At 49.3% G+C, this 17,630-nt stretch overlaps 1 protein-coding gene across 1 annotated transcript; it reads right to left on the minus strand.

The window, feature by feature from the left end:
• Nucleotides 1-6,657: 6,657 nt before the first annotated feature.
• Nucleotides 6,658-11,319, minus strand: Ccdc194 (coiled-coil domain containing 194). The gene is made up of 4 exons (XM_034520010.2): nt 10,966-11,319; nt 9,309-9,405; nt 8,460-8,592; nt 6,658-8,016 (listed from the first exon to the last, which is right to left on the minus strand). Exons 1-4 carry the CDS (start codon nt 11,290-11,292, stop codon nt 7,869-7,871), a joined length of 705 nt encoding a protein of 234 aa, XP_034375901.1. The 5' UTR covers nt 11,293-11,319; the 3' UTR covers nt 6,658-7,868.
• Nucleotides 11,320-17,630: the final 6,311 nt, after the last annotated feature.

Below are 17,630 nucleotides of genomic sequence, written 5' to 3' on the forward strand. Positions count from 1 at the left end.
ACCTTTGGCTTTTACAGTCACCCGGTGATTCTTGACTCTAGACCCTTCCTGGCCAGCAGCCGGGTAGGGGCGGTTGCCCCTGGGGACCAACAGTCCCGTCCATGACTCCAGGTTGACCAGGCAGGTGGGGGCCACAGTTCGACCTTGAATTGGGTCTGGCATGCCACCTGGCCAGCATGTGACCCTAGGAAAGTAACTTTCTGCCTGCCCTGCAATCTGTCTTATTATTTATTTATTCATTATTTATTTATTTATAATGTAGGAGTGCTCTATCTGCATGTACACCTACATGCCAGAAGAGGGCATCAGAGCCCGTTACAGATGGTTGTGAGCCACCATGTGGTTGCTAGGAATTGAACTCAGGACTTTTTGGAAGGGCAGCCAGTGCTCTTAACCGCTGAGCCATTTCATCAGCCTTGCAATTTGGTTTTATCCTGTTTATAGAGGGCAGCTTTTTGCCCCCTTTAAGGGGTATGTGTCTCATGTAGCCCAGGCTGACCTCCAAGTGGCCGTGTATAGCCTTAAATTCCTGACCCTCCTGTCCCTACTTCTCAAGCACTAGGATGACTGCACCCCCTGACTTATGGGGTCCTGGGGGTGGGACTCAGGGCCTCTCTCATGCTGGGTAAGCACACTACAGTTATCCTCACACAACTAGTGTCTTTAACGCGCATTGTTGTGTGTCTGCGGTCAGAGGACAGCTTTGGGGAGTCAGTCTCTTTTCAGCCTTCATATGGGTTGTGGGTTGTGGGTTCTGGGTACTGACTCCAGTACTGAGCTTCACATAGCTTCGAAGGTGTTTCCACAGTGCCTGATACACATCCAGCCACACACGGTGAGATGGGCTGGGGCCTGCTTGGCAGTGTGAGCTGGCTCTCCAGAAGACCTGCATTTGGTCCCAGCTTGTACACAATGACTTATAACCATCCGAAACTTCAGTCCCCAGAGATCTAATGCCTGTTTCCGGCCTCTGAGAGCACCATGCATACATTCACATGGTACATAGTCATACATGTAGGCAAAACATCCAGACGTGTGGAATAATATAATACAATGTAAGCAGTAAGAGCCAGGCATAGTGGTCCACACCTTTAGTCTTAGCACTCGGGAGGCAGAAGCAGGTGAATCTCTGTGAGTTCAAGGCCCAGCCTGGTCTACAGAGTGAGTTCCAGGATTGCCAGGGTTACATAGAGACACTGTCTCAAAGAACAATGACAACAACAAAATTAAAATAAATAAGTTGTGGAACTTCTGTAGGCACAGGAAAGTGAAGGTCTCACTCAGAAGCCTTATGGCTGCCATATGCTGGCAGGCTGAGAAGGGGCACTACCCTTAGCTGCTGGTGGACAGGACAATGACATGTGTACTGTGAATGACGAGGGATCTGTGGAGGGCCTCAGGCAGGATCAGTGTTTTATAATGAATGGCAGGTGCTGTGTGTGTGTATGTGTGTGTGTGTGAGTGTGTGTGTACTTACAAGCATGAACCAGCTGAGGGGCTGGTGAGATGATTCAGTGGGGAAGGGGTGTGTGTTCATTCTGCCAAGCCTGACAGTAAGCCAGGACCTCATGATGGAAGGGGAGACTAGAACCCCACAGATTCTCTGCTAACTTTCATATGTGTCCTGTGATGTGTGAGTGCCCACCATACACAAATAAATACACAAAATGTACTAAGACCAGAGCTGTAGGCTGGGGAGATGGCTCAGCAGTTAAGAACACTAACTGCACTTGTGGAAGATGTTGGGTCCATTCCCAACACCCATATGTTGCCCCAACACCTTCTGTAACTCCAGTTCTGGGGGATCCAACACTCTCTTCTGGCTTACCCAGACACTGCACAATGTGATACAGAGACTTAGATGCAGGCAAAGCACCCATCCATATAAAATAATTAAAAGGATGAATACAGTCAAGTAAGGAAAAAGAAAGGCAACTGTAAACTCTCAGAGAATCAAAAGACTACTATAGGTCCAATGGTGGTCACATGTTGGCATGTTGGTAATTTTGATTCATTTTTTGAATCAAGATTTCATGTAGTCCAGGCTGTCCTAGGGAGTATAGAATAACAGGAGATAGTATAGCCAGCTGTGTGTGTGTGTGTGTATGTGTGTGTTCATGTGTGCAGTACCCTCGGAGGCCAAAAGATGGCATCCAGTTCTATGGTTCTGGAGTTTCAGTAAGTTGTGGGCACCACGTGGGTGGGTGCTGAGGATTGAACCCTGGGTCGTCTGTGGAGCAGACAGTTCTCTTAACTGCTGAGCCATAGCTCCACCCCTTCCCCCTAGATTCATTTTTTAAGTAGAAAAAATTAATACATTTTGTTTTTTGCTTAGCATTATGTCTTTAAGATATTTTCCTTTCTTGTATATTTTAAAACTTTAAAAATTACATTTACTTATTTATCTTGTCCGTGAGTGTGGGGTCAGAGAATGACTTCTAGGAGTCAATTCTCGGCTTCCATCATGTGGGTCCCTAGGATTGGACTCAGGTCCAGGGTGGCTCAGCGGCAAGGGCCTTCTGAAGAACCGTCTCCTGGGCACTGGGATGGAAACCTCTGCCCGGAGCCTCTGAGGTCCATGGTGCATTTTGCCTTTCTCTGTGGCTTCCCAGCCCTGTATCAGCCATGCACGGTTCACTGACAGCACCTTCACTGTTTTCTTTCAAAGAGGGAAAAGATCAGCAATCAATCTGCATATTAATCAATTTGTGCAAATCAAACCTCCGTCTCTCCACAGCATGTTGGAAACAGTGGGCACCAGAGTCCTTCAGAAAGGTTATTGCCCTGGCCCAGCCTGCCTCAGTGTATAAAGTCTCTAAACATAGATGTTCTGAAGCCCTCTGCCTGCACCCCTTGCCAGGTCACCCCTTACGGAGGGAGGGAGAGAGGGAGGGAGGGAGGGAGGGAGGGAGGGAGGGAGGGAGGGAAGGAGGTAAAATGTCTGCAGGTCAAGCTCGTTCCCTGATGGGACTGCTGTGTGATTTTCCTGAAAACAATTTGTCATGGTCACAGGAAACTTAGCCCATGGCTGCATCCTTGTCTCGGATGCTCAGCCCAGGATCCTCACGATGCTCCCCCACCCTTCTTTCTCTCTAAATGGAAAACAATCAATTCGGCCTGACTTGTTTGTTTAGGTGGAAACCTTTTGAAGGAAGTCGGCACTTCACAACAGCTGAACAGCAATGTTCATGGAGACTGGAGGTTTAAAAAAAAAAAAAACAAGTCATGTCAATGGTTAGAGGGACACAAATTGACGTTTGTTTTATTGTTTTGAGACAGGGTGTCGTTATGTAACCCAAATACAGCAAGGCTACTTGAAGGCTGGCCTTGTGTAAAAGCCAACAACTCCGTTTTTTGAGAGTACACAAAGTCCACTTGAATAAACATCCTATGGCAATTTCCCTCCCCAGCAACAGCCACTTAGGCCACATCAACAGAGTGGAGGTACATACAGATAACGTGAGACATCCTGCAGAGAATCTGATAACGTAGCTATCCTGTGTGTCAGGTGGGTTTGTCCCTGTGTTTGGTTCCTGCAGATTACACCAGAAATGCACTTTAAAAAATACTGAGTCGCTGACCCATATGGAAACTCCCCAAGCTTGCTCTAACTACAGTAAATACCCTGCACCCCTAGACTCAGGAGGCTCAGTCTGACTTGCTGCCATAGTGACAGTGACAGGCCCTGCTCAAGCGCTCGTAAGAAAAACCCTTATGTGTTTACATTGGAATTGGCTCCTTGGTGGTCACTGTGGTCCCTGTGACTTGGGCATAACACTGGAACTCACAGGAATCCTCCTGCCTCAGCTCCTGGAATGCTGGCTGACAAAAGTGTGCCACTAGGAAGCTTACAGAGGAAGAAATGGCTTTTTTATTTTTATTTTTCAAAACAGCCCTGGCTAACCTGCAACTAACTCTTTTTTTTTTTTTTTTTTTTTGAGACAGGGTTTCTCTGTGTAGCCCTGGCTGTCCTGGCACTCACTCTGTAGACCAGGCTGGCCTCGAACTCAGAAATCCGCCTGCCTCTGCCCCCCAAGTGCTGGGATTAAAGGCGTGTGCCACCACCGCCCAGCCTGCAACTAACTCTTAATGTAGACCTGACTGGCCTCTGTTGTACAGAGTCTCTCCTGCCTGAATACTGCATTCTGGGATTGAAGGTGTGTGGGTGTGTGTCACCAAGTCTGCTGGAGGGAATAGCTTTCCTGCCTGTTGGACACACCTCTAAGTTTTCCGTAAAAATGTTTTCTGCTTTCAGGGGACAGTGAAGCAGAACAGGTTGAGACTGGAGGCCTTGTGGCAGCCAATGCTCCTGAGGACTCTGGGTTCCTTGGGGAGGATTCTGAGGTGAGGCTCTCCAGGGATGCCTTTTGTCACCACCCTGGGGCTTCTGTTGCTCCACCCCCACCGCAGCTTCTGTACACAGGAGGGGCTGTTGTCCTTAGGTATGTGTTGGGGACAGTGGTAGACACACAGGTAAGAGACAGAGGGTAGGGGAGATGGCTCAGAGGCTAAAGGCGATTGCCACCAAGTCTGAGAACCCTCTTTCGATCCCCAGAACCCACGTGGTGGAAGAAGAGAACTGACTCCTGCAAGTTCTCCTCCGACCTCTGAATGAGCACCATTGAATCTGCACACATACAATAATAAAGGTGATTTTTTTTTTTTCAGTGAGAGTGGAGTGACCACCATGTGTGTCCTCGGCTCTGCCAGGCGTTCCATCCTCAGCACTGTCAACAAACCAAAATGCCTCAAGTGCTGTAGCTAGCTGGTGGAACTCCAGCACGTGTGCCCTGGCTTCTGTCCCCTGTACCGGCCTATCAGGCCGACACTGAGGAGGTGGAGACAGGGGGATCGGGATCTGCTACATAGCAGATTGGAGGGCAGCCTGGGCTACATGAGGCCCTATCTCAAAACAGGCAGAAAAGAGCAGGCCTGGTGTTGCCTGAAGAAGGGCAGGCCGGTCACATGACCTAGTTCTGTGGCTCCAGGAGTCTCAGTGCATTCTCACTCCAAACCACCCTGATTGCCTGTGGCTTCTCGGATCTTCCCTCTCAGCCCCCCTCTCCCCCCCACCCTTGGCTCTCTATTGCTTCCACCAACCAGACAGGAACTTTTTTGATAGATTGTCTAGCAGAGTCTCGCTGTAAACCAGGACAATAACTCTCCTTCCGCAATCTCCAGAGTACTGAGATTACAGGTTTCGGATGTTATTTATTTGTTTGTGGCAGTCTCGAGTAGCTCAAGCTAGTTCTCAAACTTCTTATGAAGGCAAGGCTGGCCTTGAACCTCATCCTGAAGAGCTCTCGCCCCAATTTTAAAAGGAGTTCTTAGGGCTGGACTCGGGAGTTTGTCTCAACCTTGCCACTCTGCAGGCTGCGGCGACCCCTGATGGAGGAAAGCGGAATGGCAACTAGAAACTCCTACGCTCTGATGTCCCATTTACAAAAGACAAAAATGTCTATCATTTCTTTTTCTTTTTTAAATTCTTTTTAAAAATACTGTATCTAGAGCTTCAAACCCAACCAACACTTCTCCACTGAGCTACAACTCCAGTCTTCTGGGATCATATACATACATATATACATACATACATATACATATATACATATACACATATACATACATACACACATACACACATACACACGTATACACGTACACATATACACATATACATATATACACATATATATTTTACTTTATGTATCTGTGTGTGACTTTGAGCAACTGAGTGCAGTAGCAACAGAGACCACAAGAGGAAGTCGTATTCCCTGAAGCTGGAGTTACAGGTGCTTGCCAGCCGCCTGATGTAGGTGTTAGGGACTGACCTTGGGTCCTCTGCAAAAACAGCCAGAGCTCTTTACCTCTGTGCCATCTCTCCAAACCTCCAAAGGGTGTGCATCTGTACAGTGGCGCCAACATAATGTGTTACAAAGTTTGGGATTTGTTTTACTTTTGTTGACAGTTTCACCAGACAGCCCAAGTGGGTTCAGATCTCAGCCTCCTTGTTTCCCAGCCCTGAGATGACAAGACCCTCTCCATTTTGTGTTTGTGGGTGTATAAAAGAAAGGTTTTGTTTTGTGTTGTATTTTGGCCAGGCCTGGTTGTGAGTATTCTGTCTAAACTCCACCCCCACGGGTACCTAGCAACAGTCAGGTATGCTCCTCCCCACAGTTGCCTGGCAACAGCCAGGTAGGCCTGGCCCACTATAAAAGGGGCTGCTTACCCCTCCTCTCTTCTCTTGATCTCACCCCTTCCCCCTTTTCCCTTTCTCCACTTGGTCATGGCTGGCCTCTACTTCTCTACTCTCTCTCTCTCTCTGCCTCTACTACCCTCCTGGCTCCCCTCCCCATGCCCTGAATAAACTCTATTCTATATTATACCTGTGTGTGGCTGGTCCCTCAGGGGGAAGGGATGCCTCCGCATGGGCCCACTGAGACACCCCCTTACCCCATACCTCACCGCACACACCCACAGAACATATTCTCTTTCTCTTTTTATAAATACATCACTGGTGGCGCACGCCTTTAACCCCAGCACTCTGGAGGCAGAGGCAGGTGGATCTTTGTGAGTTTGAGGCCAGCCTGGTCTACAGAGTGAGTTCCAGGACAGTGAGGGCTTTATATATAGAGAGAAACTGTCTCAAACAAACAAATGTTTTAAATGTAATGTTTCCTTTATTTGTATATACTTGTTTCTTGCATGTATATGCACACCTCTGCATTTGGTTCCAAAGTAGCTCAGAAGAGGGTGCTGGATCCCCTGAGACCAGAGCGCCCCATGTTTGTGATGTGAGTGCTGAGAAAGCAACCCAGGGTGTCTGCAAGAACAACAGGCTGTCTTAGCCTCTTAGCCACTGGCCCTCTTCTTCAGCCCCCCTTCCCCAAGCCTCAGTACTCATGGTTCAGAGACTGAGGTGTTTGTGGTACTGTGCCTGCCTGGGTTGCCTGCCTGGGATGTGCTGTGCTCGGTGATCTCCAGTGCCGTGGAACAAAAGGAAACAGATGAAGAGTAGATTTAAAATCTTGATGGAAAATATCCAGAAACTCTGTTTTAGTCACATCAAATGTGTATAAATGGCTTCAAATAGGAACCTGAGCCAAGCTTGGTAAAGTGTGTCCCTAAAGTCAGCAGAGGCACAAAGTGCTCCTCAGGCCAACCTGAGCTCCATAGGAAGATGTCTCAAAACAACAACAACAACAACAAAACATGTTAAACATGAGTTGTAAGACTCACAAACTGTGAAATTAAGCAAACATGAGATTGTTGAGTGGGACACGGTGCTGCGGGACTTCAAGGGCAGCCGAGGCTGTATAGCTCATGTGAGGTCAGAGAGAGACCACTTGAAAGGGAAAGAAAAAGGAGGGAAGTAGAGACGAGGGGGATGGGGATTGTTTACCTTTCAATGATTCTTTTGAGTTTCCAGAGAGAGCCCTTTTCCCCCTGTGTGACTCAGTCAGGTCCCTTTCCTGTGTTGTCTTTTCTTGTCCCATGCCATCTCCTCCAGAATAAGTGGCTTTCTAGGCCCCAGGCATCTTCCTCTAGCCCCTGATTCTCAAGGCTTCTTAGAATTTGTAACCCTCATTTTTGGTTCTCTGTTAAAATCCCACTTGTAGTTCCGTGTGCTCCTACTGGGTGAGCCCAGCTTTGACTATGAGATAAATGTGTGTCGCGATTACCAGGGACATCGGGGACTGAGCAAATGAGCCTCAGTTTCCCTATGTGGTGATCTAGCACTGGGTGCTCCTGGAGAGGTCGGTTGAATCTGTGTGCTGCCACCTAGGTAAGTTTTGGGTGTTAAGTTGCTTGTGGACTGTGAGAGCCACGCCTCTCACGCACTCTGACTGTCCTGGCCCAAAGCTCCCATCCTACTGGGGATTTCGAGGGGGCCTCCTGCAGCCCTTAGTGGATCCAGACCTCGGGCGGTAGCGTATGCTGGGCTTGGTCCTAGATCCGGAGCGGGGTCGGGGGCGCGCCCCTTTCCGCAGGGTGCTGAGCTCAGCTTCCAGGGCGAAACTGCAAAAAGGGGGTACTATGAGCTCCTGATACCTTGCCACTGTGTCGTCTGGGGAATTCCACCTTCAGGGCTTCCCATTCCCTTCCAAACTCTGACGTCCTAAAGACCCGGGTGTCTCCCCTGGAAGATTTTCGCCAAACCACTGACATTCTCCTTCCATACTCCTTTTCCTTGCAAACTTATATTTTCTCCCCGCTCCTCCCTCCCTGGAGCCCCACATCTATTCCCCAAGTGACACCTTCAACCTAGGGACCCTCACCCCCAGGACAACCTACGCCCTCACCATCCCATGCTACTTTTAACTTCATCTTCAAGTCCCGCCCATGTGGCATTCCTGAAAAGCCCAAACTTAAACCACGCCCCTAAATACAAATTGGCCGAAAGAACTACATTCTACATAGTCATTGGCCAGCGGCCCTGTACGTCTCGCCCTTTAACTCACATGTGCTCCCTCAGCGCCATCTCGCGGCTGACACAAGCCTCGCTGTCTGCCTCTGCAGCTCCCGCGCGCTTCTGCGCCTCTTCCAGTTGTTGCTTTGACTCAGTGGCTGTCGCCTCCCAGCGCATCAAGGCTTCTGCAGGGGAGAGAGTGACTGAGTCTGCGTACCATGTGCCTGCTTAACTTAAAATATACATGACTTTATATTTTCATCATTATCGTCGTTGGCATCATCATCGTTTTTAGAATTATTGTTGCCTTTTGGAGACAAAGTCTCATGTAGCCCAGGCTGACCTCAACTCACAGATATCCTCCTGTGTTAGCCTCCTGGATCCTGGTGTGACAGGTGCACACCACCAGGCCTGGTTTATGCATGCTGGTCTGAACCTAGGGCTCCATGCATGCTAGGCAAACTCTCTACCTGCTGAACCACAACCACAGCCTGGTGTGTTATTTTCAAGTCGTTTGCAGGCCTATTTCTATTTTCTTGCTCTTGCAGGTTGTACTTGGTTTTTTGTTTTTTTTTTTTGTTTTGTTTTTTGTTGTTGTTGGTTGTTTTTTTTTTTTTTTTTTTTTTTTTTTTTTTTTTTTTTTGGTTTTTCGAGACAGGGTTTCTCTGTATAGCCCTGGCTGTCCTGGAACTCACTCTGTAGACCAGGCTGGCCTCGAACTCAGAAATCTGCCTGCTTCTGCCTCCCAAGTGCTGGGATTATTAAAGGTGTGCCCACCACCGCCCAGCTGTACTTGGGTTCTTATAAATGTCTTTTTAAGATTGTTTGCAGGCCCATTTACTGCGAAAATCATTTGCGACCTCTCCCTCCCTCAGACCCATCCCCTGCCACCCTAGCCCACCTGTCAGCATTCCGTTCTCCAGCCCCATCTGCGTGCCTCGGACTTTGGCCTGGTCCATCTCAATCTTCAGGGCCTTCAGTTGGGTCTGAAGTCGACTCTGCAGACAAGGGAGAGAGGAGGAAGGAAGGGACAGAGTTGGAGCTCACTGAGTCACCCTAAGACTCTGCAGAGCAGAGAATGCTTAGTTCTGGGAACTCCATCTAACACTTGCCACCAGCTCAGACAGATTTGATTGGTGACAATGTCTGATATCCCAAGGCTCACATTGGTTCCTCCTTTAAAAGAGACCTGGCTTTCTGAAGCAATTTCCAGCAAGCAGGGCAGTCAGAATGCACACCCTAGGGTAGGCAGGTGTGACCTCCGCTGCCTCAGGCCTTTCTCCTGAGCAGACTGAGAGCAGTTGGAGGCTATTCTGATGTTCCTGTATTGTGTATTGGGTTTACAGCCCTGATGTTTTGTACCTCAAGCTGTCCTCAGAGCTGTGGTTCTTCTGCCTCAGCTTGCCCGAACATTTTTTTTTTTCTTCTTCTTCTTTTTGGTTTTTTCGAGACAGGGTTTCTCTGTGTAGCCCTGGCTGTCCTGGAAATCACTCTGTAGACCAGGCTGGCCTCGAACTCAGAAATCCGCCTGCCTCTGCCTCCCAAGTGCTGGGATTAAATGCGTGCACCACCACCGCCCGGCACCATTGCCTGGACATTTTGAGATTCAAAATACAGACGTCATCTGGACGTGACAGGATACTCCAGTCATCCCAGCACTTGGGAAGTGGAGGCAGAAGGATCAGGATTTCCAGCCAGGCATGTCCACAGCCTGAGTTCTAGGTCATACTGGACACCTTAGTCAGATCCCATCTCAAAATTGAAGTAAAAAAGTAAAAAGAGGGTTGGGGTCGTGGCTCGGGGGTGGAGCCTCTCCCTGGAATCTCCCAGTGAGGGGCTGGGGGCGTGGCTCTAGGATACAATGTTCTTTAAGTCTTGTGTTTCCCTCACAGAACAGTGCCCACCAAAGAAATTAGATGTACCAACTGAGCTGAGTCAGACACAGAAAGGGACACAGCCATCGTTTCATAATTGTAAATCGCTACGTTTTGACTCGTTTCATTCTGTGATAGGACCTTCTGCAGCCCAGGCTGGCCTCCGCCTCTCTGTGCTGCCGAGGATCCTGCTGCCTCTACTTCCTTTGTGCTACAAGGACAGCAGTGGGACACCATGCTGCAAATGACTAGGTTTTGAGCACTCCGTGTTGTGAGGCTGTGGGATCAAGAGAGTTAAGAGTCTGAGTGGGTGATCCAGGAAAAGGGAGGTCCCGCTGGTACCACCCCAAGAGGCCAACTTTAGTCTCCTAATTACAGGTGACATCGTCTCTCTCTCTCTCAAAATAGGACTGATGGAACCTGGCGTGGGGGTAAGGCAGCACAGAGAAATCCCGCACAGGATTTCACAAAGCTCAAGGGCTTTTCCTTGTGTTCAATAGCAGGGATACGTGGCATTGTGGATCAGAAGTTAGACTCCAAGAAGAACCGACATTATAGAAGATAGGAGAAACTGAGGTGGTCCTGTACTTCCTCTCCAGCCGTTAGAGAGCTGGGGACGCTGAAGCCCTAGAGATGGACAAGCAGGCTCTCTGTGTGGAACTTCTGGCTTTTTCCTGCCCCTACCTGGCTGTCTTTGCAGGCCTTGAGCGCAGCCTCCAACTCCCTCCTGTCCCCCTCTGCGTGCTGCAGCCGCCAGACCAGGTTCTCTTGAGCTTGCACAGCCTCCGCCAGCCGCCGCCGCAGTTCTTCGACCTCGGGTCCAGAGTCTGGGGGCCGCGCTGTGGCGTTCATCTGCTCAGGTTCTGGACAACGGGGCCCCCGGGCCGTCGAGGCTGCCAGATTCCAGGCCACCAGCGCCCCTCCAGCCGCGGCCGCAGCCAGAAACACCGCAGCCCCGCACAGGGCCAACAATCGCCATGCGCGCCCCGGCTCCGGGCCTGGCTCTGCCATCCCGCCGTACCTCTGACCACAGAAGGGCCACTAGCACTTAATTGGCACCTTGGGGTTCCAGGGACACCCAAGGTTCCGCCCCGTCCGGCGGCGGCTTCTTGAGGGATGGGGAGGGGTGCGCAGGAATCTCGATCTTCAGTCAGTCAGATGTGAGCGCTCTAGGAATGAACTGGGGCGCTTTTCAACAGACCCCTCCGAACTCCAGGTTCCCCTGACCTCAGTGACTGGTGAGAGAGAGAGTCAGAAGCCCCTAGGGAAGAACTCCAAAATCCAAATCGAGTTAGGAAGATAGGGGTGGCAGGTGAGCCCATTCTGTTGATGAGGAAACTGAGACTGGGAGCTGGGAGGGTAGATACGAGTCCAGCAAGGTCTCTACGCTGGCTGTTCTTGGTCTTTAATGGGCATTCATTCCATGCAAGTGGGATACAAGTTTTTTTTTTTTAAGTTGGGTTTTTAAATATTTATTTATTTTATGTGTATGAGTACACCATTGTTCTCTTCAGACACACCAGAAGAGGACATCAGATCCCACTACAGATGGTTGTGAGCCACCATGTGGTTGTTGGGAATTGAACTCAGGACCACTGGAAAAGCAGTCGGTGCTCTTAACCATTGAGCCACCTCTCCAACCCAAGTTGGGTTTTTAAAATTGCATTTAACTCATTTTGTGTGTGCCCAAAGGGAATGTGGGGAGAGGGGTCCTCTCTGGCTCCGAGTACAACTTATCTCTCTTTCCGACTTGAGGGTCCTGGGACACTGGGAGCCCACCTTCATTTTACTGGAGTCTTCCTCCCTGGCTGCCCCCACATTCCAACTGAGCCCCTAAAAAGCAAAGCCTCACATGTTTCCTCCCGTACTCTGCGGCTGCACAGGCCCAGCACACAGTATAGGACGACTTGCTGTGTGCCCTCATTCAGTTAATGAAATGGAAGTTGTATGTGGTCGCACACACCTGTGGGAAGTGGGGAAGGATGCAGTTAGAGGCCAGCCTGGGCTACAGGAAACTAGCTGCTGAAGGTGTTTAGAATATAAATAGAATGTGTTTACAGTCAATACACTCAAAGATGCCTCTGATGCCAGCACTCATCCCGGCTCTCATCCCGGCACTCATCCCGGCTCTCATCCCGGCACTCGAGGCAGGAGCATCTTTGTGAGTGGAAGGCTAGCCTAGTCTGAAAAAAAAGCAAAAACAAAAAACAAAATAAAAAGTATTAAGTTACATAGAAATATGGGATTAGGCTGGGAGATTGTTCCAGATCTAACTCAAATCACGATAGGACAGGCAGCCTTCATGAACGGGGGTTAGACCTCAGACCCCGCGGCTGAAGTGGGCATCGCTTCCTGGGCCACCTGCTCTTTTGGGATTCCCTCGCGTCAGAAGGAGCCAATGTTTGAAAAAACACAGGGAGAATGGTCCTGGTCACGGGCGTCTGGGCGTCGCCAGGCTGGTTTAGAGTGGGGGTGGGCGGTGTTGGGGGTGTGGGGGTGTGGGAGGGGTGGGCGGTGGGGTGAGGGGGTGGGGGCTTGACTTGACTGAATCCCCAGGGGTGGAATCTGTAGCTCCGTGACTGTGACCGCGCTCTCACCTCTACAGGACCGCCAGGGCCGTCCCTCCACAGCCCTGGCTGCTTCCTTTGGTGATTCATCAGTAAGAGAGTCACAGCCTTGCCCTCACAACAACGACAAAAAAGGTGGGATTCAAAGAGAGGAGGGGAAGATAAAGAAGGGGGGGGGCAAAAAAAACTTGAAGGAAGGAAAGGGAAGGCGAGAAGAAAAAAAAATGAGAAATCAGGGCCAGAGAGGCTGTGCGGCGAGCCAGAGTCCCCACCTCCAGCCTTCAACCACCAAGTGGGCACAACTTTGAGGTTCAGGCCCAGGGTAAAAGTGGAGAAAAATGAGGTTTTTCTCCAGAATAGGGCAGAGGTTAGCAAGCGGCCATCATCAGCCGCTTCAGTGTCCTTCAGTGTAGAGATTGTGGGGAGGGGAGGGGAGCGACCCATGGGGATTTCCCAAGAACCCAGGACAGCAGAAGTCAGTTTGCTCAACGCCCAAGAGCCAGGGGCGGCCTCTCAGCCTGGCCGTGGTCAGCTGAGGCACAGTGCTTTCTCAGATCAGTGTGTGTGTGTGTGTGTGTGTGTGTGTGTGTGTGTGTGTGTGAGAGAGAGAGAGAGAGAGAGAGAGAGAGAGAGAGAGATCAACCCCTGTGCAGTTGGCTTCCTAGTCCAGTTCCTCTGTCTTCAGGGTCCCCAGTATGAAGGAGACAGAGTGACCCAAATAAAGAAAAAAAAAAAAAAAAAAGTCCCACCCTCCCCTATCTTCAGTCGGTAAGTCCTGTGAAAGGAAATTTTCCCAGATAACACCTAGGGAGGGAGGAGCAGGCTGTGAAGTTGTGTTACTTAGAAAATGGGAAATCTGCCAAACATCTGCAAGCGAGGACACCCGGCCCCCACCTGAACTGTCACTCACTCCACAAGGCCTGATCCCCTACTTGTACCATTCCAAAGTTCACCACAAGAGACCTACAAGTTTATTAGGTTAACTTACAGAGCAATGGGTGAATGGTCTGAAGCAGGGGAGGGCCATGGCCTCCCCTACTGGTTAGACCTTGGGGACATTCCCCGGAACACACACATACAAAACAGGACTGAGCCTCAGACCCTGAGAGAGCTGGAGCCAGGAATCTAAAAGAGCCTGCACAGCGTGTGCGAGGCTGGGAAGAGCTTGCTCAGCAGTTGTGCACAAGATTCGGGGCACAGAAAGATCTAAGGGTGCCTGTGAGGGGCGTTTGAGGTCCCTCATAAAGCACTGTCTCCAATGGGCACCGTGGAGTGGAGGGAACATGGGATCGTGAAGTTCAGCACCACAGACAGGAAATGGCAAGGACAATAGCTGGCTCCTGGGAGGATGGAGAGGAAGGAAGCTAACAGGAATGCACATGCACGCAGGGTTATGAGAGGTCCAGGCGTGGGTTTTATGCAATGTGGAAGGGCTGAACATGGAGAGATATCCATTGTAAGGCTCCGAATCCGCTGAAGGAAGACGACCCCAGACTCTGATTGTATGTGAAACCAGAGTTTATTCTGCAGAAACAATCAGCATGGGGGGGTGGGGGTGGTCAACAATTCTCTAAAATGACGCCCGGCGGTGGTGGCGCAAGCCTTTAATCCCAGCACTCAGGAGGCAGAGGCAGGCGGATTTCTGAGTTCGAGGCTAGCCTGGTCTACAGAGTGAGTTCCAGGATAGCCAGGACTACACAGAAAAACCCTGTCTCGAAAAAACAAACAAACAAACAAACAAAAAAAAAAACAAAAAAAAAAACCAAAAAAAATCTCTAAAATGGCGACCCTAGATAAAGGCACTCAGGCCTTCTTATAGGAAACTGGGGGAACTCTCTAGAGGGACTAGGAAGTCTACACTTTCATTGGTGGGTGCTGGGGGTCACAGGTGGTCAGTGGTCTGTAGTCCTGTGTCAGGAATGTTTAGCCATAAAATGATAGGGCTGCCCAGTGCAGATGGTCCTTCTGAGATAAGAGTTTTCTTCATTTTTGTGGTCACCTCCAGGTTGTTCTTTGGGAGAGGGTTTTATGATCTTGTTCTGGGTTTCATGGTCTGTTCTTAGAGCTGGTGTCTTACGACTTGGTTTCTGGGACTTATTCTTGAATCTGATGTCTCTCAGCCTTTCTTGAAATCAGGCCTGGTCCTTAAATGGAGACAAATGGGGTTTACGTTGTCCTTTCAGGATCGAAGGTAGGCATGGATTGAGGGGAGGCCTGGAGCCGAGAGTGGGAGAAAGACCTCAGGAAGATTTAACTAGGTGCAAACTGGTTAAATCAGGCAATGTCTGTTCTCGGGTACCACCTTGACTACATCTGGAATTGATTAAAATCCAAATGATTGTTCACGCCTGCATGGGATTTTTCTTAATTAAATCATTTGAAATGAGAAAACCCACTTCTAATGGGGATCTTTGATGTGGGAAGGACCATGCCCTCTGCTGGTGGCTTAGATACAGGCTCTGGAAGAAGGGACACTCACTGCCTTATCGCTGTGCTCCATTCCTCTGAGTCTCTCAGCCTCTGCTGACAAAGTCATCCTTCTAGCTCTTTCTGAACACTGGCTGGCTGGTCAGCTTGCCTGTCTGGATCAAACTCTCTCCACGCTAACTGATCTGAACTGACCTCTTTCTTGGCCTCTGACTGAATTGCTCTGGTTGGGTTCATACTAACTTTTGCAATCTGTTCTAATCTTCAGGCTCCTTTTCTTTCTTTGGCTTGATCTGGCTTTACCTGTGTCTAGTTTGTTCTCTCTCTGGACCTTGTCTCTGTACAACTCTCCCTGTAAAGCTGCCTTCTCTCTGCACTGATTGCTCTTAAGCAGCCTCTTATCTCCATTCTCCTGAGAGTTGGGCAGATCCCATTCTGTCAAATCTTTCTCTGATTCATCACTTCATCTGCCACTCCATTAGACATCACTTTCAAACATGGATGCTAACTTTACCTTCATTGTTTGGGATAAAAGGTGTGAACTAAGGGCTGAGCCACAGCACAGGTATTTTCAGTAAATTGCAGTAAATAACACAATCTTGGGGTTCACAGTGTGATCAAATATCCTACAACAACATATAAATATGTGTGTGTGCATGTGTGTGTGTTCGTCTCTCTCTCTCTCTCTCTCTCTCTCTCTCTCTCTCTCTCTCTCTCTCTGTGTGTGTGTGTGTGTGTGTGTGCATGTGTGTGTGTTTGTCTCTCTCTGTGTGTGTATGTGTGTGTTTGTGTGTGTGCGCACACTTATTCTATCAGTTCTGTTCCTCTAGGGAACACAGATTTTGGTTTGGGTACCAGAAGTGCTTCTAGAACAACAGAAATATATGGATTTTTTTTTAAGCCCCTGGAATAGGTTTTCTAACTTTCAACACTTAGACTTACTGAAGCTTCTGGGATGAGGGAGGACCAAAAGCTCATGGTGTAAACTACTTTACAAGCTGAATTATGAGAGGGCATAGATTTGGTGACTCCATATAAACTTCTGACAGCTGGGTGCTGATGGTTCATGCTTTTAATCCCAGCACTTGGAGGCAGAAGTAGGCAGAGCTCTGTGAGTTCAATACCAGTCTGGTCTGCAAAGCAAGTCTAGGACAGCCAGGACTATCACAGAGAAACCCTGTTCGAAACCCTCCCCCCTCCTAAAAGGGTCAAAAGTCTGTTGAATAGTTGGCTGAAGCATTTGTCAAGGATGCCTATATGGAGATGCTAGGTATACCCGAGGTTAGTGCAGAGGAAGGGATTAAAAAAAAAAAAAAGCTTGAGGATAACTTTGTTTTGTTTTGTTTTGTTTTGTTTTAGACAAATTCTCTGTGTAGCCCGGGCTGTCCTGGAACTCACTCTGTAGACCAGGCTAGCCTTGAACTCAGAGATCCTCCTGCCTCTGCCACCTCAATACTGAGATTAAATGTGTGTGCCACCACACATTTATGAAGGAATTTTAAGGCTCAGGGAAATTGCAACGCTAGAGTGGGTACACTGTGTAGAACCTAATCTTCCACAATGGGAAGGCCCAGAAGACATGACCTGTGTGAATCCCATGAGATGAAAAATGGTGAGCACAGACCAGCACACTGAAGAGTTTTGTTGCTCTTTTCCTTGTGCCAGGCCTTAAGGATTCAAGACTCTGATGCTCAATTGTGTAGGGGTGGTTCTGATGCTAAGGTCCTGTTCCCCAATTAGTTCTTGATCTGTCAGTAAAGAAAGCGATGGACCAATTGCTGGGTAGAAGGGACAGGCAGAACTTCCGAGTCCCTAGAGGCAGGCAGGGAAATACAAAGGAGAACAGGGTTTGCCATGCTTAGGAGAGAGGAGAACCAGGCAACCACGTGAGGTCTCAGACAGGAAATGTGGCCTGTGGCCACAACTACAGGCAGGTAGGTGGTCAGGGATGTTTGGCAGGGGCTACGTGGGACTAGCCACTGCAGTTTAGGGCAGGTGAAAAGTACAGAGTTAAGAGTACTGATGCCGGGCAGTGGTGGCGCACGCCTTTAATCCCAGCACTTGGGAGGCAGAGGCAGGTGGATCTCTGAGTTCGAGGCCAGCCTGGTCTACAGAGTGAGTTCCAGGACAGCCAGGGCTACACAGAGAAACCCTGTCTCGAAAAACCAAAAAAAAAAAAAAAAAAAAGTACTGATGAGGGTTTCCAGGCAGGAGACAGTAGCACCCAGCAATTGTATCCTATGGCAAATTGAAAATGAACAGCTGTGTCTGTGTTTTATCCAAGGATTCAAGAGAAACTGGGAGGGGGCTGGGGGTAAGGTCACTTCCAGGAGCAAAGGCAGGTAGCATAAAACT

This window comes from Arvicanthis niloticus, chromosome 16 (genome assembly GCF_011762505.2).
Source record: "Arvicanthis niloticus isolate mArvNil1 chromosome 16, mArvNil1.pat.X, whole genome shotgun sequence".
Taxonomy (NCBI): Eukaryota; Metazoa; Chordata; class Mammalia; order Rodentia; family Muridae; genus Arvicanthis; species Arvicanthis niloticus.

Excerpts from the sequence above, each read along its gene's own strand:
- Ccdc194 (XM_034520010.2), bottom strand. The coding sequence starts at position 11,292 with ATGGCAGAGCCAGGCCCGGAGCCGGGGCGCGCATGGCGATTGTTGGCC. Across the intron at positions 9,406-10,965 it reads AGGCCTGCAAAGACAGCCAG|AGTCGACTTCAGACCCAACT; the intron begins GTAGGGGCAGGA and ends CCTTGTCTGCAG. Across the intron at positions 8,593-9,308 it reads GGAGAACGGAATGCTGACAG|AAGCCTTGATGCGCTGGGAG; the intron begins GTGGGCTAGGGT and ends TCTCCCCTGCAG.